The 21,615-nt window shown below is 46.5% G+C and overlaps 1 protein-coding gene across 1 annotated transcript in view; it reads left to right on the forward strand.

Moving 5' to 3' along the window:
• The first annotated feature begins 1,138 nt into the window (after positions 1 to 1,138).
• The window catches only part of agap3 (ArfGAP with GTPase domain, ankyrin repeat and PH domain 3), a 65,439-nt gene continuing 44,962 nt past the window's right edge, over positions 1,139 to 21,615 (forward strand). Inside the window, 8 exon segments of the mRNA XM_084707263.1 lie at positions 1,139 to 3,020; positions 3,023 to 3,400; positions 9,646 to 9,704; positions 11,308 to 11,395; positions 14,872 to 14,957; positions 18,789 to 18,930; positions 19,110 to 19,244; positions 20,335 to 20,462. Of these exon segments, the coding sequence (XP_084563389.1) occupies positions 1,829 to 3,020; positions 3,023 to 3,400; positions 9,646 to 9,704; positions 11,308 to 11,395; positions 14,872 to 14,957; positions 18,789 to 18,930; positions 19,110 to 19,244; positions 20,335 to 20,462 (2,208 nt within the window). The 5' untranslated portion in view covers positions 1,139 to 1,828.

The raw sequence follows: 21,615 nt of genomic DNA on the forward strand, positions 1-21,615 counted from the left end.
CATTGAGCAGTTGTCATTGTGGTTCATTTGACAGCTCCATGGGTGTCTTATGGAGCTGTGTTGTGTTGATTGTTGGGGAATTATTTTCTTCTCAGCCACATGGGGGCAGTGCTCTTATCTGCACCACACATTGACTTGGTGTCCTGTGGTGTTTGGAATTGGGATTTAGGCTTGACCTAATTGGTTAGATTTCTGGTCCGCATGCCTTTTTCAGAATGGCTTCAAATGGATTGGACCAATGTCTGGTTGAAATGAGTTTTGACAATGCATAAAGCTGGGATGTCATTTGAAACATGATTATTCACTACAGTGTATTTCATTAATAGTTTTTCTCAAATTGTCAATGTACCAATGTTACAATGTAACAATGGTCCTGAAACATTATTTGTATTTATGGAGTGTCATTTTACATAATCACTACTTCACACACTTTATAAGGGAAGTATCCCATTGTTCATGGCATTCAGCCATTGCTGAAATTTGTAAGCTATCTGCAAATGGGAGTCCCTAGAACACTTTTCTATCATGATGAAGGATTGTCAGATTCAGTGACATCGCTGAGAGCGTGTTACTCTCACACAGTTACTCTCTGGAAGCCTTTCTTCAGCTAGAACATTCTCCCTCCAGTCTTACCCTTTAAAATCTATCCAACCCACCTGTGTGCCGCCCATGTGGTCTGCTTTTAGTAGAGCCTTGGATTAGCGGTGCTTTTAGAGGTAGCTAAACCCCGGCTAAATGAAGAAATGATGCCAGTTCCTGGTACTTTATCTCTCTCACTCACACACACACACACACACACACACACACACACACACACACACACACACACACACACACACACACACACACACACCTTGTTGCCTCTCTCTCTGTATCTCTCTCTATCCTCTGTCTCTTTTTCTGTGGAGCATGGGGGAAAAGTGTCCCCTTTCATTTTGTGTTCCCTCTTGCTTGTTTAGTTGCAGTAGAGAACTTGATGGTGAAAGAGTGATAGAGTAAGACAGAGAGCTAGAGTGAGATAAAGAGAGAGAGAGTGAGATAAAAGAGAGAGAGAGAGAGAGAGAGAGAGAGAGAGAGAGAGAGAGAGAGAACGAAGCCCCAGGGATACAAAGTCTGCTTTCATAAGAGTTTGTTTGGGATCCCAGTCTTTGTTGACGAGAGCAGTAATGTTCAGCTCACTCTTCCCTCGACCCCGGAGCTCACGTCGTACATTTGAATCTCTGGAGAGAGGGGAGCTCTGGAGAGCCTCTGGGGAGAGTGTGTGGAACACCAGCCGGCCCCTGGAGTCCACTCCTTGTTTTCCATGCGTCCCTGGAGAAGGGGAAGCTGCTAAAAGTTCAAACAGACACACTCCCTCACGCTCGGCACGGCGAGTGGGGTTTGTCTGCACCGCCGGCAAAAGAAGGATAGCTCACAACTCGCCAAGTTGCCGAGAAGAGAGAATGTATCAGTTTTTCATTTGGTGCAGGTTTCACAGGTATGACAAACATGAGTTGGTTTGCTTCAAAGCAAACACCGGCAAGGCTGTTGTTTCAACTGTTCTCACGGGACAGGTAGAGGGGACTGAGGGGAGAAGGAGAAGCTTGCAAACGCCGTCCAGATGCTCTTGCTGGGCTGCTGAGTAGAAGACTAAGGGGGAGGTTAAGGAGGTGGCACCAAGGCTTTGCTCAGGCTTGTTTGAAGTTGTTTTCTACGTGTCAAAGGTGAAGGATTATGCCTGAGGTTGGAATGCAGCCTGGTCAAGAACTCAGAGACCAGCAATAAACAGCACTGGGCAAAGAGTGGGTGTGTTAGCGTGCGTGTGTGTGTTGAATGAGCAAACTGTGTCATGCTACTGCTGAGCAGCCACACGGAGGATGCTATCCCCCGGGGAGCGGCTGTGGGCCAGCAGCAGGGGAAGACGGTGTACCATGTCTCCGTCATCCTGAATGGGGGCCCCGGGGATGAGCTTGGGCCCGGGCCAGAGACGGAGCAGAGGCTGGGTCATGTTGATGGCCGTCAGCCAGGAGAGAGCAGCCGAGCTGGTGCCCAGGCCCAGGGTGCGGAGAGCAGCCTGGGGCTGAGCAGGGCAAGGCGCGAGTTGGGCAGGTGGCCCTCCCTGAGCCGCACAGGGAGATCCATGAGGAGGAGGGAGGAGGCCGTAATGGAGGAGGAGGAGGAGGAGGAGGTGGAAGGGGAAAGAATCAAGACGGACCGGTTTCTCCAACAGCCTTCAGCTACCTCAGCTCAGCCAGTCGAGGACACGGTACAGGCTGGAACAGAGACAGCCACAGCAGCTCCGGAGAACCAGACCCAGGTGCTTACAGAGACTTCTTCTCCCCAGACTGCAAGCCCTCTCACTGGGGAGGATGGCTGGGCGTCGGGCCACGGTTCTCTGCCGCGGGTCGTACTGCGCAGGCCACCCCAGGAGGCAGGCCCACCTAGCCGGAGAACGGTGAGCATGTATGGAGCTCCAGACAGGCAACAACGTGGCTCGATAAGTGATCAGGAACGACCGCTGAGAAGGCCCAGAAGTGTGTGCATGCTTACAGTCCCCAACCCAGCCTTGACAGAGTCCGGGCCCCATCAGGCCTCCAGGGGGGCTGGGTGTCTGGATCCCACTCAACAGAACCGAACCAGGAGGGCTGATCTCCGAGCAGTCGACGGCCTCAGGTCCGTCGTGTCCCAGCGGCCCACCGTCCCCGAGCAGGCAGGGGCACCAGGGCTCCGCCAGAGGGGCAGTAGACCCAGGCCCGTCAGCATGACAGTGCTGGAGCTGGGAAAGAGGGGCCTTCACGATGAGCTGAACAGCCGGCCGGGGGGCGAAGGGGCAGGCCTGTTCAAAGGTGCCTTCCGCTGGCGCCTGTTTGGCAGAGCTCCCCAGGACAAGGAGGACGGGGGCGATGGAAGGGACAGGGAGGCCGCCAAGCCCCCCAGCAACCCGGGGGCCCCCAAGAGGACCCTGAGCTCGCTACGGCGGAGCCTCAGCCTGCGTATCAGGAGGAGCCGTCCGGTCACCAGGCCGGAGGGGGAGCGGAGGGACGCTCCAGGACTCACAGTATTGGGGAGCAGACGGCCCTGCGACCCTTCTCCTACCTGACCGGGAGGACCTTGGGGGAAGGGGAGGAGGAGGGTGGCACGGGGACGCAGTACATTGAGTACCAGAGGAGAGGGAAGGTCAAGGTGATGGAGGTACCCCTCTACCCAGCCAAACTGTCGGCGAAACCAAGTCAGGAGGAGCCCAGCATGTGGCAGCTCATAGCCAAGCGCTTCAGGAGAAAGGAGCAGCCACCCAATGGTACATGTGAGCCTGTCCAGCCCCAGAGCAAAGAAACTGGCAAACATCCACTGGCAAGGAATATAAAGCCCCAGTCGGTTGCTATAGAGACAGTGGCAGGCATTGACTTCAACAAAGGTCAAGGTAAGAAGTCTTGTAAGATTGATGAATTTATTTGCGAGGACTCGCAGACCCTGCACAGCCCCTCGACCACTGAACCAAAAAGTGTTCTTTTTATAGTTCAAATGACATGGGGCTTGCACTTAGGGAAACGGCCAAATGAAAAACACATGGAGACTTGTAGGTTTGGAAGATGTTCAAAAGCTTCGTCTCTTGATGGAAAGAAGGAATTGCGTTTTAGTCGGTTAGGTTTCCTACTGTAGCAGTGTTTGCTTCCTTCAATCAGGGGGAAATAAACAACAGACAGCCGCCTTGCATCAAAAGTGAGCAAGGTTCACCAGAAGGACTGTTCTTTGCGGTGTGTGTGTGTGATGAGAAACAGTCAAACGACGTTGTTCAGTCAGTGCCTGTAACCCAGACAGAGAGGCCGGCAGGCTGCTTATGCTGCTGGCCTCAGAAAACACAGGCTTAGACGCTGAGGCGGGGGCATTAAAGCAGCCAGCACCAGTAATGGGATGCTTTTGGCAGCTAGCAGGGCTAAATTAGGAGGGCTTACATACTGTAATGATGGGGAGCCGGAGACGTCTTAAGCACCACGTTTGAAGGTTAGTGCTCCGGGTAGCCATGGCAGTGCGCTGTGGCGGTGTGTTCAGTTACCAGGAGAAGCAAACTGGAAGAAGCCATAACTTGGAAGCTAGCTGTTTGAATTAGTTGCCTTTCAAACACGTCTTACAAAAGACGCTTTGTGTTGTTTGTTGTGAGTTGGTAGACACCAAGCATGGATGAACCTTATTTCAGGATTAAGGAATTCGGAGCAAATATACGAGCATTTTGTTATCTGGAGGTCACTTACATTATCCTAGGGACACCAAACCCTGTGTTGTGTGAAGAGTGCATTTAGTGATATTCGTTGATTGTGTTCCACTGTGGAGTCAGGTAGTAGGAATGTAGGTGTGCCGATCACGCTGACTGAAGCCTGCTGTTCAATGCCCAGGGTGGGCCGAGGCGCCTGTTACTACCTGCCTAAAGTGTTTGACAAGCTGGCTGCAAAGTAAATCCCAGGCTTCTAGTGCCTTACTGCAAAAACACAGGCAAGCACACACACACACTTTTTTTTTAAACCTGTGTCATAGACACAGGTTTTTATTTTTATTGAAACCACCAACCATGGATACTAGCATTGCTATTCGTGGAGCAGGCCAGAATGGGCTGTGCTGTGGTTGGGATCAGTGATGAGTAGGTTTCTCTCTGGTGTTTTCTCTGGGAGGGTAAACCCACACCGGGGCTGAGGTGTCACGCCCCCGGCCTCTCCACCCCCACCTGTGGATGAACAAAGCCATTCCTGTGTGTCAGGCCAGTGCATGGGCAAGCAGTGAACCATGTGGTCAGATGAGGGCTCTCTGGAGTGGAGGGGGTGGGGTGCAGGGAGACAGTTTTAGTTTGACTTTTTCTACAACCGAGTAACCTGAACACTTGAATTCCCTTTGGGAGAAATGCATTCAAGATGAGCTGTCATCAGCAGTACACTCCAGCCCCCTGGGTCTTTCTCCATGGGCTGTTAGGCTGATAGACACGTGAAATACCAGAAGTTCTAGAAGGTTTGGATTTGAATGATGAAATAGCATAGACTGTGTTGCATTGTAGTCAAGCTGGCATCATGCCGTGCCTCGTCTTGACATAGTTCCTCCAAGTTTGTCAAAAGTCTCTGGCGTGTGTCAGACAGTTTGGTCTTGTTTGGTTGGTCTTGTCTTTCATCCTATGACTGACTGAACATGCATTCGCCAGGATAGAATTCAGCATTCAAGCATGCAGCTTTATCGGTATTACAGCCGAGCCCTTTCTGGTCCCGTTAATTTGCACTTTGTCGGTGTCTGCCGTTTCCAAAGATTGAGCCTAAAGTGAGTTCATATGAAAGATATACCGTATTTATTTGATTAAACGCCACCCTCAAATCAAACGCCGCACCAAAAATGAACATTGTGTAGTAAACGCCGCCCTCGATTAAACGCCGCACCAAACAATTCTGAAAACGTTTTTTTTAATTGGTTCAATTAAAACACAGTATTTATTACACAAGTAAATCACAAGTGTATCATAATTCCTTTGAAGCACTGGCAGACAGGTGGCTTTCTTTCTACAGGTTTGAAGCTTCTCCAAATCCACCGTGAAAACTAAACCCACAGTAGGGCCTATAACAAGAAAATAAAGACCACATTAGCTTAATATGAACATACAATGACATGCGCAGCATTTAAATACCGTTCACCAAAGTAAAATACAGACACAAAACAACATACCTCGTTGGCTGCATGCTGTACACGAGAATAAAGGTTTCCTTAGATCGCTAACATCCGATAACAAACTTAAACTTTTATCGGAGCATTAAATTGTCCGTGCTTCGCTTGCTGTTAGCTTGTGAACTCTCAGAGCTTTCTGTTAGAAAGTTGAAGTGTAACAACCTTTCGGCATGCTGTTTCAGAATTCTACACAACGTATACACACACGCGGCTTCAATTTTAGACTTGGCTTTGTGTTTGACCTCCTTGCCTATTCCTTGTTTGTCTATGGCCGCACTGCATCTGCAATTCTCTAAATCTCTCTTACTAATTAAATGCCATCCTCAAATAAACGCCACCCCCAAAATGATCAATGTGTAAAAAACGCTGCAGCATTTATTCGAAGAAATACAATATTTGTATGGGTAACTTCCCTCCACTGATCGGGTTTATTATTGTGACAAAGAAAATGTTTGACTTCCCAGCAATGGAGGGTATATACCCTAACACTCTGATAATGCCATCCCAGCTGCTGAGAGACTGGGAGAAAGGGAGACGAAGGGGGGAGTTGGATATGTTGTCGACCAATTGAGTCACAGTTGTTAATAATTGAATATGACTTCAGAATCTGCCACTGCTAATTCCTGCAAAGGCATTATTTTTCTTTTCACTGCAAGACCACTTGAGACGTCTGCTACAGTAGCAGATGAGACCTGCCCGCTGTTCCCCTTCTCTCCAGAGAAACATTTTCTCAAAATCATGTTTTCAAAAGTTATTGAAATCGTATCAATTCAAGAGGCTGGGGTATGACCTGGTTTTCATTGTGTTGGCTTAAGAAACATTTTCCCTAATCTGTTTCGAGTACGACCAGAAGCGTCAGAAGATCTTGGTCTGTGTGGGTTATCAGTTGGGTCTGTCTGAACATTGTTTTGTCGGCCAGAGAAATTCATTTTCATTTCTTAAACTCTAATTAGTCTCCCTCAGGGCAAATAAAGGTTTGGTCAGACACGGTTGTCCAATCTTTTTCCTCGGAAGAAATCAATACCAGGCTACGGACAGCACAAAGTTGAAATTCCTGCCTGCCAGTTCTTCGTGGAATAGATCGGTCGACACAGACTGCCTCAGGTCTGGTTCAGCACTGATTGTTTTTCATTCATCCTCCAGAGACATATCACATTCTGTTGCTCTGGGCTCGATGGATCATGATAACAGTTGTGAGTCGCACGCAGTTAAGTGCTTTTTCTGAATAACCCCATAGAGCAGTACAAGATACGGCAATGATTCAGGATGATCACGCCAAAAGGGAGCCTGTCTGTGAGAGTATAGGCCAAGTGGGAGGTAGCGAAAGCCGTGTGGTTTACAAATGAGGGATGTAAGAATACTCATTGCGAGCTAAATTCTCCCTCTGTAATTGTTTGGACAGTGGGAACGGATCTGAGACCTCAGAAACGAGGGGAGGTTCAGACCTCAAGGTTGCTCTCTCTCCTCCTGGAACAAACTCACACCCCCGTGCTTGCACACCGACACACGCAGGCACCTACGCACTTCTACGCACGCACCCATACGCACAGGAGCCAGAGAGAAGGGTTTTCTGCTCCTTTTGCATTTTCCTTTCTCCCAAATTCAAGATTGGGGCTAATCATGCCTCCGCACCCCAGGATGGAATTGTAACTGTCATTCGAGTGGACGTGAGCAGTGAGGTGAAAAACACGACAAACAAGGCTGCCATGCAGTTTTCCCTCTCAGAAACAAAGGCACTGGTGTCCTCTGTGGGTAAGGCCGAGGTCGGAGCTTATTTTGTTTCTATAGGCATTCTAGGTCACTGTTGAAACAAATGATGTCATGGAAGCCTCATAAACATCAAGTCGTTTTGTCATTGGACCACGCTTGCTGTATCTGATTGGTTCTGATTGGCCATGCCATATGGTGCACAGAGCACTTACTGAAGATGTTAAGGAAATGTGGCCACATTATTGGATAGAAGGTGGGTTTCTTGTTGGGGGCAGGATCCATGGCTGTGAAGTGTGATGCCAAGAGCCTGTTTATTTCCTGCTGTTGGAAAATGGTCGATGATGGGTGCTGTTGTTATGGACGGCGGAAACACAGTGTCCTATAAGTGGTCAACTCAACAGAGACCCAATTGTGAAATGATAGCCTGAGATGGCCTGTATATTTCTGACCTTCTGTCCATTTGTTCCATTAAGAAACAATGCTGTGGTCTGTAACATCATAATGTCAGGAACACAAATTAAAGACTACATCCTCTAGGATCAGCCTAGATATGATCAACAGAAACATTTTCCAATATAATTTGCATTACAAATTGGATTATAATTAGATTATTCAAGAGCCGAAACTCCCCCATGAGAGCAGGAATATACCTTCCATTATGCCTGTAGTGAATGTCACCCGCCCTCACACCCTCTCCAACCTGCAGAGCTAAAGAACACTGCGTGTCTCTGCTCTCGTGTTCTGACTTGTTCAAGGAGAGGTGTCAAAAACCAGTATAGAGTCTGAAAACTAGGCTTGTAAAACAACAGTCCTCCTAAAGAGGAAGTGGGAAAACTCCCTCTCAGGGATACCCCTCTCCCAAAGGCATTTCCATCCTGCCTCGTTTCAACTTCCGCAGGCATCAAATATACGTCTCATTAGGATGTCTGCATTGTGTGTACAAAGTAGTGGAATGCCGTGAATGATTTCTTTCCGGTTCACTTAGTGAATCTGTTTAGGTGACATGTAATAGAAAGTGAAATGATGATACAAAGATGTCCAGGTTTTTCCTGTGTTTTGTTGATTCCATGTACTGTTGCTCTAGCCTGACGTTGTCACACTCATAATTCTAGTCAGAATATGTGTCTGAAAACTCTCCGTTGGGCTGTGACTATCGGGCGTGTTTCAACCGAACTCGTGAAACAAATGCCTCAACGCTCAATTGGATAGACCTACAACCAATCAGAGCAACGTAATATGTTGTTTGTTGAAAACAAATTCAACCCAAGGGCTCTTTCGTCACGTTGTTGATTACGTTACTGTGGATCATCTGTCCATCATCGTATAAAGCCCGCCCTGGCAATTTCATTGGTCCGTCCCGATCCTGGTTTTATGTAGTTGTTCCCCAATATGAAACCCGCCAGACCCAACTTCCCGACCACATTTTTTTGTTGGCGTGGAGAAGTTGGGCTGGCAGCCAGGCTACTGTTGCTCTAGTTGAGATGACAGAGTTCTGTGGCAGCAACAGTCATATTCACTTTAATAATGCCTCCTGGCTTGGTGCCTCAAGTGATCACTGTTACGGTGTAGACAACAGAAGGGGAGGGGGGGACCACCTGGTTTTGTAGCTTGTTGCTTGGAGACAGGGTGTTTGCCCCAGCCCGGTCAGAGATGGTATCTCCATAAGCGAGATCAGCAGATGTGCTGATGGTGTTAGGTAGGACTTAAACCTTCCTAAAGGAAAGTGGTCTTGTGTGGACTGGGTGTTTTGACTCATGCTGACACATCAACACTCTCTGAAGAAGAGCTCTCCAGGTTTTGGCTTCCAATATTATCTTGAACCAACTGACTTTCACCCCTAGAATTGTTCTTATGAAGTGTTTTTATTTCTTTATTTTTGCTGCAGTTTCTCTTTGAGCCATGATTATCCAGTCAGATGTTCTGTCGTGTCGGGTCAGGCCTGATAATCTGTGACTGTCAGTTCAAGAAGCCACGTCAGGCTCATCATCAGATATGGCCTCGAGGCTAGAGTGAAGAATCAAATTGCTGTAATGCACCATTGCTTAAAAAACTGCCATGAATGACAATTGTGAATGAGGGAGCATTCCATACTAAAGAAACCAAAACCATTGTCCCAGATGAGTCAGAGTGGGTGCGTGTTGGCTCCATGCTTGATCAGAAAATCAACTGCGATATTTGACAGGGATAAGGTGTAAACAGAAGGCTGGTCCTCGGATGACCTGACCATAATAGTGTTTTTGTGCTCTCTCCCGCTTCTTTCAGATTCCTTCGTCAACAGCCAGGAATGGACATTGAGCCGGTCAGTGCCAGAACTCAAAGTGGTGAGTATTCAGACCCCCCCCCCCCTCCTCAGAGAGAACGTCACATTTAACATTGGATTGATTTAAATGTCAATGGACTGAATGCTGTATGCATGTTAAGCTGGGGTTTGTATTTTTTTGCATGAAACAACCAAGTACAGAAATTGGCTGATATATTCCCTGCCAAAGGGGTGGGTTATTTTTAATGAGATGTGTTGGCATGGAGAAACAGGATGGCTTGCAGCAGGCCTTAGAGATGAGTGACAGTTTTGGGCTTGACTGTTGACACGTCCTGGACCCCATCCATGTCGGTGCGGCAGATCTAACCACTGCCAGACTCTAGGACACCATCAGAGAATGCTTGACATCAATCACATAACACTGAAACAAAACACCTCACGTCAATACGGCCATGTCCATAGTTGGTTATTTTGGTGACAAATTTAAGCGTTTGAGCTATACAGGTTCAGCGTTCTACTGTGGTGTTGCATCACGGGATCCTTACGTGAAAATACCGTACTCCTCTTTGACAGAGAAACAGACTTCTAGTTTTTATACTTTCAGACACACTGCAAGCTGTCAATTTCCTTTCATGTAGCCAAGGTGACAATTGCCGTTCTACTCGTTCAGAGGGGGTTTGTTATCTGGACTGGGCAGCAAAGACAAAATTCACCCTCAGATGAAGCAACTTCATTTTTTTTCCCTCTCCCAACAATCGACATAATTGGAAAATGCACTGAATCTATGGCAAATGCTTTTTCTATAGGGAGTCACTCTCACAAGCAACACTGATTTTTGCAGACTTTTCAAAGACTACCTTTCCTGAAGCCTTCAGAACATTTCTAACTTGCACATGCATAATTAGGCCCAGATCTTGAAAGCACCCTAGACTAGAGTGGAAATTACTTGCAAAATTCCTACTTTCATCTACCTAAGCAGTGATGAGTTAGCAAGTTCCCTTAATGATGGCCACAAATCAGCAGGCTACAGAAGCCTGTTACCTTGAACAGCAACCCTTGTACTTCTGTTGTACCATGTTAGTTTGGACTTTCTAAACCAGAACACTACTGGACCCATGCCTCATCCTCCTCTCTGTTTTCCTTAATCCCCCCCCCACTCACACACACACACTTTCCGCACAATATAGTTAACCCTACATCCAGCTTTTCCCAAGCTTAGGAGATCTTCCATAGCTCTCGCTCCCCTGTAATTAAAACCATACCTCACTCACTCCACCACCCACCGATGAACTGGGGGAGAGGGGGGTGGCTCGAGGGGTGGGAGGTGGGATGGGGGTGGCTCGAGGGGTGGGAGGTGGGATGGGGGTGGGGGTTGGGCAGGAGGAGGGTGTGGCCAAGCCTTTGTTTTTCACAGACAGGGATGGCATCATGCCCCCCCCACCCCCCGTCCCCCGTCCCCACCCGCACACAGGATACAGGAATTGATGCCCTCCTAGACACCTGGACAGAAGGCCTGCGACAATTACATGTCACAGCACTATTTCCTTCATCTTTAAACCTCCCCTGTGTGAGAAAGTCGATGAAAGTAAATGTTTTACCCCTCCCATCTCCCTGTGCTCCGAATGAAGCTGAGTGTTCATGTGGTGTGCGGTTTGTTTTTGCAGGGCATCGTGGGAAACCTGTCCAGTGGGAAGTCGGCCTTGGTCCACCGGTACCTGACAGGAACATATGTGCAAGAGGAGTCCCCTGAAGGTGAGACACAGGTGTCACACCACCTCTAAACACTCGTCAACTCAACTGTACGAGACAGACACCCTTCAAACTGCTGCTATAAATATGTGTGGCTGTCACTTTAACGACTAATTCATTGTCAACTACTGGTGAAATACTGGCGAAGAACTCCCTAGTTGGTTTTAGTTGTGGCAGGATGTTTTAGCTTGGCAATAGATATGCAGCAGAAGGTACACAGAATCCAACCATGCGCAGGATCTAACGTAATGATACGTTGAATGGAGTATGTTAATAAGTGTGACACGCAGACTGGAAAGACAGGAAGGCAGCACCTTATTAGTGGCATTCCTTTGATGTTTGGGGGGGGGGGGGGTTCTGTTTGTGTTGTTGTTCTATAACAGGAGACTGTGTCGGATAATCTCAAAACTTCCGGATGTGGAAGAGAGATGGCAGGGAGATAATTGGCTTTCCATCCGTTTAGCTGTTTGTTTTCTCCCCACTGTGAAGATAGTGCTGGAGCAAAGCCTCAGCAGTCACAGAGGGTTGGGTAGAATTCTAATTCAAGACACATCAAGGTAACACTAATACCTCGGCTTAAAGATCAAATCCTAACTAAAACCTCAATTTTTGAGAAGGGAGATTTTTGTTTCAGCGCAAAACATTTGAGACCTTAGGACTTTGGAGGTAGTATGAGAGGGCATGACAGTTTTAAACCAGAATCTCAAGAGATGCTGGAGAATACCCAATTTTCCTTATCGGCAGCGTGGTGATAAGTTTGACCCTGGTTGGACTGAGGTAAATGCTCTTCAAAACTCTAAGATGTTGGTGAACCCCGGGTTATTATGAAGAACTTTGTAATGTTTCTTTTTGGTGCAATTATTGCAAGTATGAGACATGGAGCACATCATTAGTTCCTGGCATTTTGCACCACAGAGGGGGAAATATCCTCATAGCTTAATTAGTCCTTGAGAAATCAATGACAAAGACGCTGGGAAGCAGAACCAGAGTGTTGTCTGTGTAATTAAGGAAACATGCCTTTTGTTGCTGCATTTTCTACAGATGGCTTGCAAGTCGCTGTGAATGATACGACATAATTCTTCCAGAAATGGCAGTACACAAGACTTTCCTGAAGGAATCATTCTTGTCTGGGTTTTATCCAAAACACAAGCTAGATTTTATGACAAACTTCCGCTGCCAGCGAACAACTACAGTACCTTACTTCAGAGGGTTCAGCGTGACTGTTTTGTCTCATTCTATTTGGCCAGATTTTGTTTGTGTGGCATTGCCATGATATCCGAAAACTGGGGTGTGTTTCCATGGCAACAGTGGATGGAGCTTCGATGGATTGTGGCTCTGTGTCAAGGTCTGAGCCTTGACGCTAGCTGTACATGCTCGCAGCATGCTAACTGAGCCCACCTCACACTGCAAATCCCAGACTTCCTCTTTGATCAAGCTGGACAACAAGTTCAGCAAATAGACAACCTGTTTTACTTTTCTCCCGTGTCTGGTCAAAGTGATTAAGCAAAATACTCTAATTTGCGCTGTATAATAATATTAGTGCCTTTATTAGCCCACGTCTCTGTTTTGGGGCGTCCAACAGTACAGATGGCTCCTCTTCAGGAGATGTTTCAGGGCTATGGAAGAGGCTCACTGCCAAACGACTTATGTAACCCAGATGTATACTTCCACCCACATGCTATTTCAACTATTTAGCTGTAGACCTTATAGTAAGATATAGAACAGGCTATGTTATTACAGTACATTGCTAATACTTACTCTACCATTCAGACCCTGTAATCTAGTGTTTGGAGCTGACATCATCCCTACTCTCTGATGCATCATTAGGCCACTCGGAATGGGGGATGCCCAGACACATGGCGACGTTGTCATCTCAATTCTCTTGAATCTCCATGCTCTGCTACTTCAATAGAAGAAAGCTGGCCAAGCCTCTGTCGATGGATCTCCCTCTCTCGGTCTTTCTCTCTCTTTTTTTCTCTCCCTGGCTGTATTACCATCCAACTGGTGAGCTGTTGGACTATCTGGGAGAATCCCTCGTTGGCCAAGTGTGTGTAGCGGGGTGGGGGGAGTGGCCCAAGTGGATGAGTAGTGCAAGGTAAAAGTCGACCCTGGGACCCACGCTTGCAGGGCCATTCATGTGGCCCCTGTTGGCCCCTGTGTGAAAAGAGATGTATTTCTTACTGAATACCACCACGGCCCTCTGTTCAACAGCCTGACCTCGCCCTCTTATATGATGGAATATTATGAGTACTTGAACTGATAAGTGTGTGATTACAAAAAAAGGCTGTATTTACTTTGTATTGACTTGGACAGACTTCTCAGCACTAATGCGTGTGCTTGGGCTACAGTACTTCACCCACAGTCATTTGATATGCATTATAACAACTTTTATGTAGCTACTGTAGTTCGCAGTCCTACATTATTTAATATTATTGGAAAATTGCTTTAAGCGCGATTGCCTGAAGCGCATTTCTCTATTCAAAATGCTAAGTTTTCATTGCCAGGGATGACTTCCCCTCCCAACTCTCTCATTTGAATGTTTTTAATCTCTGCAGGATCTTAAACCATCCCTATGACAGGAAAAATCCAATTTAGAGGTACTCCCATCGGCCGTTGTGTTATCTGCAGCCAGCTTTGCTTGAGGCGATGAATACGAAGCAAAGTTAGAAGGGAAAAAGAAAGACAGAAAGGGAGAAAAACTGACTCTATAGTCGCTCCTTCATCTCCACTGTCCCGCGGACATAAACTGAAGACTGTTTAGGATAACGACCGTATTCTTTGCTACTCCCATCATCTCTCTCTGTCTGCGGGCCACAACCATTCTGCATACCCTTATCAAGTCACAGTAAGCTAGATTCAGCCTCACGCTGAAGCTCATGCGAGCACCATGCTAACCGTGCTGCTAATACGCTTTATAATGTTGTGGAGTGGTTGATGTAGTGAGTGTTTTCCTGGTCAAGCTGATTGTGTGCTATTTGTGAGGAGGGGGGCTCCACTCTGACAGTAGTGTTACAGAGCAGGTTCCCCTGGCAGCTGTGCGTTAGACATGCTAAATGGCAATTTCCCTCCCCCGTAATTGTCTCCATAGAGACTCAGTTTCCTCCAGCATATGGTTCCTTTCGCCCAGACACAGTCAGCGGGTTCAGCGGCCCGGTTGCCGGATCTCTGCAAACTTTTGTATTTATTTGATCAAAACTTTTATCGTATTGGAATCTGAAGCTGTAATGCAATGTGCAAATTGGTGAAGTCTGACAGACTGTGCACAGTTCATTCTCAGAGTCAAGGCTGTGACTATTTGCAGGCATTATGCAAACGTATTACTGTGCCAGTCCTTTGCCGGCAAGGCTAAGCAGATGGGTTCACACTTTCCTATTTGTCTTACACACAACACATACTAATAATGTGTATTAATATTAGTGTCTACTGAATTTTTGTTCCCCAGCTCATCCTTGGCTTCTCCTTCTTCCCTTTCTCCTCAGGCGGACGTTTCAAGAAGGAGATAGTGGTGGACGGACAGAGCTACCTTCTCCTGATCAGAGATGAAGGTGGACCCCCGGAGCTACAGGTGTGTAGACCATGCTAACCTAGTGTGCTCGGCCAGTTGATTCTACCTCAAGCCTGAAGGTGCTGATCCACTGACCGCGAATCGAGCCAAAATTTGCGAGCAAGGTTCCGCTTCCCATTAATTTTCAATGGACGTCACGTGACATTCCCCGCAAGACTATGTGGCCTGTGGGATGGCTAGTATGGAAGACCGTTTTTGGCAAAACCCCAAATTTTTTGTTTGTGTACAGGTGGCATATTTAACCGTGGACAGATGTCAATTTATGTTGTCTGTACACGGCCATTTTTTACGTATGTACACGTTTAAAATTTGGTGTTACCACTTTATTTATTTCTGAGGGGAATCCAGATAACGATCATTGCAAGAAAGAAAACCTGTCCCCACTCAACCAATCTTAATTGAATTAAGGTTAAGAAATAGGTTAATATAAATTGGCAGTGCCATTACCAACAACTGTAGGCAATTTTGTAATCTACTGGTTACTTACTGAGAAAATAATTAAGCTTGTATACTATATCATATTCACATTTCAAAAAAGGTATACATTTAAGATTGCTAAGTGCCCACTAGATGGTAGTATGAGAGGACAAGTGGTAAGGGCCTCTGGTCAATACGATGTGTATACCCACGGATACATTGTGGCGCATCAGCAAGCAAAATAACATAATAAATAATAAATAAATACAATAAAACAGGTTAGGAATACACAGGGTTGAAGACAGCTGGACAGTGTACAGAGTAGCCTTATTCAATAAATAAAACACAGGTAATACCCATGGCAATATACAAGTAATATCCAACACAGGGAATGTACAAAATACTTTGAATGTAATTGAGACTAAATGAAAATTTACAGGGTCTGATTTCCCCCCCCCCCCCCCCCCTGGATAGGGAGGGGAACCTCAGCTATAGAGGATAGAGACTGTCAGTCAGAGCATGTTTGAATGGAGTTCTGAATTAGTGGAGCAAAGAACAGAGTGCCATTAATTAAACCCGAGCAAGGAGATAACATTATTAATGCCCCAGTTCCCAGACATGGATTAAACCTGTAGTCCAAAAGTAAGAGAAACAGGACTAGTCTTAATCCATGTCAGGGAAACTGGGCTATATTGGCTGTAAGAACAAATACAGTATGTAACAAACGTGAACAGATTTAATCTCCATGCCGCTATGTTGCATTGGCTAAGCAGCACATTTGGCCAGATATCTGGTGCATTCCTTTGCCTATTTGGTAGGCTATTGAATGCTTGAATCCCTTCTGACCATACATGGTGCATAGCGCACACAGTTTTTATTTTTCCACTCACACTGGTGGTTGTAACGTTTCTGCACAAGTTCCTCTCCCCCACCAAATGGTGTGTCCCAAATATTAAATGATAGCTACGTAAGAGCCCACATGATCACAGTAGGACTACATACAGCCTAGCGCAGACACTACGTCAAAAGGGGGGTGGCTATGATGGTTCCAGTGTCAAAAAGGGGTGGGCATGTTGACGCCAACCAATAGCATGGAAGCATAGATGGTACAAATGTTTAGTTTATTTTTATTATTCAAATTTATTTAAGAAAATATATTAATATAAACCTGATTTATAGTTGACAGGTGTGTGTTTAATTTGTTTTCCGAATAAAATGGAACTGTTGGAGCAAGTTGTACAACGTAATTGAATACATTTACATGTAGTCATTTAGCAGACGCTCTTATCCAGAGCGACCTACATTAAGTACAGGGACATTCCCCCGAGGCAAGTAAGGTGAAGTGCCTTGCCCAAGGACACAACGTCATTTGGCACAGTGGAGAATCGATCCGGCAACCTTCTGATTACTAGCCCGATTCCCTTGCCACTCAGCCACCTGAATACCAGGCTAGGTTTGTCCAGCCTTTATTGAGCTCTGTTGGTTGAACATGATGTTTAGATAGTGTTTTGTTGTTGCTTTTGCTGAATATTGCAAAGTAAAGGTGTCACTGTTTTTGCAGTTGGTCTATTATTTTTCTACTCTTTAACACCGTGTCCTAACTGGATGCGAGCATACGCATCGGACGCTCTCTGTCCACACTGTATCCGTCAAATTCACTTCTGTTACGTAAACTAACCATGTGTGCTAGGCTACAGAGCTTTCAACGCGAGCGACAAAAAAATAAATAGAACCAGGGCGTCCAACAAAAATTTCTGCCAAAACATGTTTTTTTTCTAGGAAAAACTATAGGCCCACTCAGTTTTGCACTGGCCCGCCCAAAATACAAATCTGCCTATGCCCCTGGTACAGACGACATAAATTGACGGTTAAATATGCCGTACGTACACGAACGTTACATTTGGGGTTTTGGCACAAACGGCCTTCCATAGGCTATTACGCGAGTCAGACGAACAGGCTGCCTACCAAGAGAAGCAAACCCTGTTGTATGCGTTTGTTAGGGCATATGTGGACGAGAAACAAAGTATGTTATGTCAAAACAAAACTATCAAGCAAAACACAGCTAGCACAACAATGAAGTAGGATATGCTAATCCAAGCTCCACACCCAGAAGCTTGCGAGGAGCGAGAAAATTCAAGCGAATCTGGACGCTGCTAGTGTACACTTATCTTTGTGGGGTGGTTGTAGGTGGCTCATCTTGTCTTTGCTGTGTATACAATCTCAGTGCCCGATTTAGCAGAGCTCCAAACCGGGATCCAAAGTAACAAACTAGCTTTCAGGTTCCAGCCCAGACACTCATTGTATATGGACGAGCCTGGAAGGTCTGTATTTCTGCCAACACCCGTCTCTTCCCCGGCTCCCCTCAATTCATAAATGTGTTTTGAGGGTCCACATCGCGTTGATTAGGGATACACAATGTTGTTCCTGGCCTGTACGGTCCCAGAGGAGTCCGATGAGTAAAAACCGCCTGACGTTACGGCCTCCCCTCAGAGCCAGTGACGGAACAGTCATTGATACCTGGCCGCCCTGCCAGCACTGAGTTATGCTAGCATTACGCTAATTATCCCCTAGATGAGGGAAGGGAGACGGCTTGAGCTCGCTCGTCAGATGCCTGTGTAATTAGCGAGGCATAATTAAAGGCCTTCATTGCATTCCGACTCGCGGGAGGCTGAGCAAAGCTATGACTCGGACGGTGCTCGCTCACGGGTGAGGAAATGGGATGGGGCGTTCATTGATGGACAACACCGACTGGAGAGATAAGCGGACGGGTTATTGCTGGTGTCGCTCTACATAGCAACGCGCAACGTTTCGTAATGACGATGTTCTTATTTTGTTTGAGGGGAAACTGACCACATCGTTCATCCGGTTGAGAGTTTCACGTAGCATGCTGGTAAAGCACATGCACCTACGCGCTGGATAACTGAAGACAAGTGGGTTTCTGCAACATGATTTTATATTACCTAGGAAACTGGTGACAAACACAGTAGGTGTCAGGTCGATAAGAGCATTACTGCGGCAATGCTGCCCCCTCCTGACCAAATATGGAATCTTTAGTCATTTCCTCCACTGCCAGATATGGTAAAAGTGTTGTGTTTTGCATATTTATATCCTGACTCCGAAGGAATTTGAGGGTGGTTATTTATTTAATTTGTAGTTCATTAAGGTTGACATATTCATGTGTCAATTTAATTAAACGTAACATTGCTTGATTATTCATTTTCAAATCCTGGGACCCTGCCTTTCCCAGACAATTCTGGTTCAGGTGATTATTACAAAGAATTGTCCTTTTACTGTTAACCCATCAGAAAGACTTGATTTGACTTTGCTCTGCTTCAGTTCTTTCAGTATAACAGGAACTGGGTTCAGACGAGGAGATACTGCTAGCCATGTTCTAACCGGGTGTTGTATCTCCAGTTTGCAGCCTGGGTGGATGCTGTCGTGTTTGTCTTCAGTCTGGAGGATGAAATCAGCTTCCAGACAGTATACAACTACTTCCTGCGTCTGTCAAGTTACAGGAACACAGCGGAGGTCCCCATGGTCCTGGTGGGGACGCAAGGTGACCTTAAAAACCTTAAAAATGACATAATGAGCCAAGATGGGCCTCGGGCTGGAACACCGGTTTTGTTTTCCATGCAGACACCGTGTGACGTGTTATAAGGCAGAGACTCTGACTGGATGACTAATATCCATGTGTGACATGCTGTAACTCCCACCCTTCCACCTGACCTTTTCCAGACGCCATCAGTGCTGCCAACCCCAGAGTAATCGACGACTCGCGAGCCAGGAAGCTGTCCAACGACCTGAAGCGCTCCACCTACTATGAGACCTGCTCCACCTATGGGCTGAACGTGGAGAGAGTCTTCCAGGATGGTGAGAGGGCTCTGGGGGGCCGTGAATAGCGTAGACCAGGCTGAGGAGCCAACCACTGGAGATGTGCTGTATGACAAGATGTTGCAGGATGTTGACACTGAGGTAGTCAGAGTCGAGACTCTCTCCGAGACATTGAAAAGATCTGTGAGAACTTGGAGCTACGAAAGCCTTCTCTAAATTGATCGGAACATACTGAGGCTGATGTGTTTGTGACAAACAAACTGAAGTAAATAAATTGGGAGCTTATGCCAGCTCTTGGTTATGAATAACTGTTTGCCTACCCTGCAGGAAGCACCACTTAAAGCTCTTTCTTTTCAAATGTTTGGGCTTTCAAACGCTCAAACATTTCATCAACTCTTTAGATAACTTGTGAGTCCGTAACACAGCCGGTATCAGCACGCTCACGTGGCCTCATCCACTGGTGCTGCTCAGGCTTGTTGTCCCCCCCCCCCCCCCCCGCTTTAATTACTTCCTCAAGCTCCATTTGAAATCATTAAAAGACGTTGAAGTGTTTGCCGTCTGGAGGATGCTCGCTCTCTCTGTCCCCGTCTGTCTCTCTCTGTCTCTCTCACGCTCTCTCTGTCTCTCACTCTCGTTCCGTTTTTTGGGGGTCTCACTCTCTTTCGGTCGCTCACTCTTTCTCTCTGTCAGCACGCTTCCAGCTGTCCACCCAACTTGAGCTCACCCCCCCCCCCCACCTGTTTCCAGAGCGACACTCCGTCTGCATGGGAAATGAGCCCCCCCTACCACTCCCACCCCCTCTGCCCCCCCAGGAACGGTGAAAGGCTCATTTGATTAACACTGCGCCGCACATCTCAGAGGACAGACGACTCGTTTCGGCGACATCGTCTCACGTTATTATTTATCTCCGGGAGACGGGGAGGCAGGGTCTCTCCCGAGACTGGCATTGGGCCTCCTTCCCGTATGTCTCTGTTTACCCAGTTGGAAAACAAATCACCCTGCGGTTGTTTAGATAATGCACTTATGAACCAGGTCTCCACTGGCGTGTCGATGTGAAATGTACCCAGTGGATGAAGTGGGTTTCATTCACTCGATGATGACGATGATGTGTTTTATTCCCTCAACACAGTGGCCCAGAAGGTGGTGGCCCTGAGGAAAAAACAACAGCTGTCTATTGGTCCGTGCAAGTCCCTGCCCAACTCTCCCAGTCACTCGTCGGTCCCTTCTGCTTCCATCCCCTCAGTGCACATCAACCAGGTAAGGCCTTGGGCTGGGTTCCTCTAAACCAATGGGGTGAAGCCTTGGGTAGGCTGGGTTGGCTTGATCTAGACCAATAGGGTAGAGACATGCTTGAGGGTCAGCAATGATGACATATAAATTGCTGTGCTGTTTAGATTTAATGAAATACAGAAACTGAGACGTGCACCTCAAGTAGGTCGGCTATGACACACATGAGAATTGGGTCCAGGGGGTATTCCAGAAAGCGGGTTCAACAAACTGTGAACCCAACCCTGAACTTTGAGTTGATTTACCCTAAAATGGGAAAAGTTCCAGAAAAGCTGATTTGAATTTGTTAAATCAACTTGGAGTACGTCCAGTCTGAGTTAAGCCCGTGCATTAGAACTACTGAAAGCCAACATCAAAGGAGCTCCAATACTAGGACACCATGGCACCTGGCAACACATTTTTTGTCCTACTCCACAACACAAAGTGTTAATACCTGTTTATGGTGAATCTGAGCACATATTCCGCAAAAAAGCAACATGGCTGTAGCAGCGTAGGAGAGACAATTGGCGTGGGAGACAATTGCTGGCCGAGTCAATGCATACATTTGAATGCAGTAGCCAGCCCATACATTGAACACTTAACCACACTGTCCGTTAATATTACAGGAGAAAAAGTGGTGGACTAGCATGTTCAATGTTATATAAAACATAAAAACATATTCCATACAGGTAAGACATATTTTGCTTAGGCCTATAAGCTTGTGATTGTAGCTAATACGTCACCTTGATTTTAATAATATTTGACATGATACAAAGTAAATATCAGTTGGTGCCTATTTCAACTTGTAGTAGCAGTTACCCCCAACAGAATGCTTTTCATCACAGACTTTGACTGCTGCTGCAGAAATGGATACAGAGAAGCCTATGTATGGTAGCTAGTGGTAGTTCTCTCCCCATGTACTTTTATAACAGGCTTGTGTGGAATTTTCAGTTACACTGAAATGATGAGAATAATGAATATAAAAATGATTTACACATTCTGATCCTGTTGAACAGAGCATGAATGCATTATACAGTGAGATGTTCATTTAATGGCAGGTGAATTCTACATGTGGAACTGTGGAATTTAATGTAATCTCATGTATTCCCAGTTACCAGTAAATGAGTTGTACAGCCTTCATCTC

This window comes from Hypomesus nipponensis, chromosome 10, assembly GCF_054491055.1.
Source record: "Hypomesus nipponensis isolate SF chromosome 10, ASM5449105v1, whole genome shotgun sequence".
NCBI lineage: Eukaryota > Metazoa > Chordata > Actinopteri > Osmeriformes > Osmeridae > Hypomesus > Hypomesus nipponensis.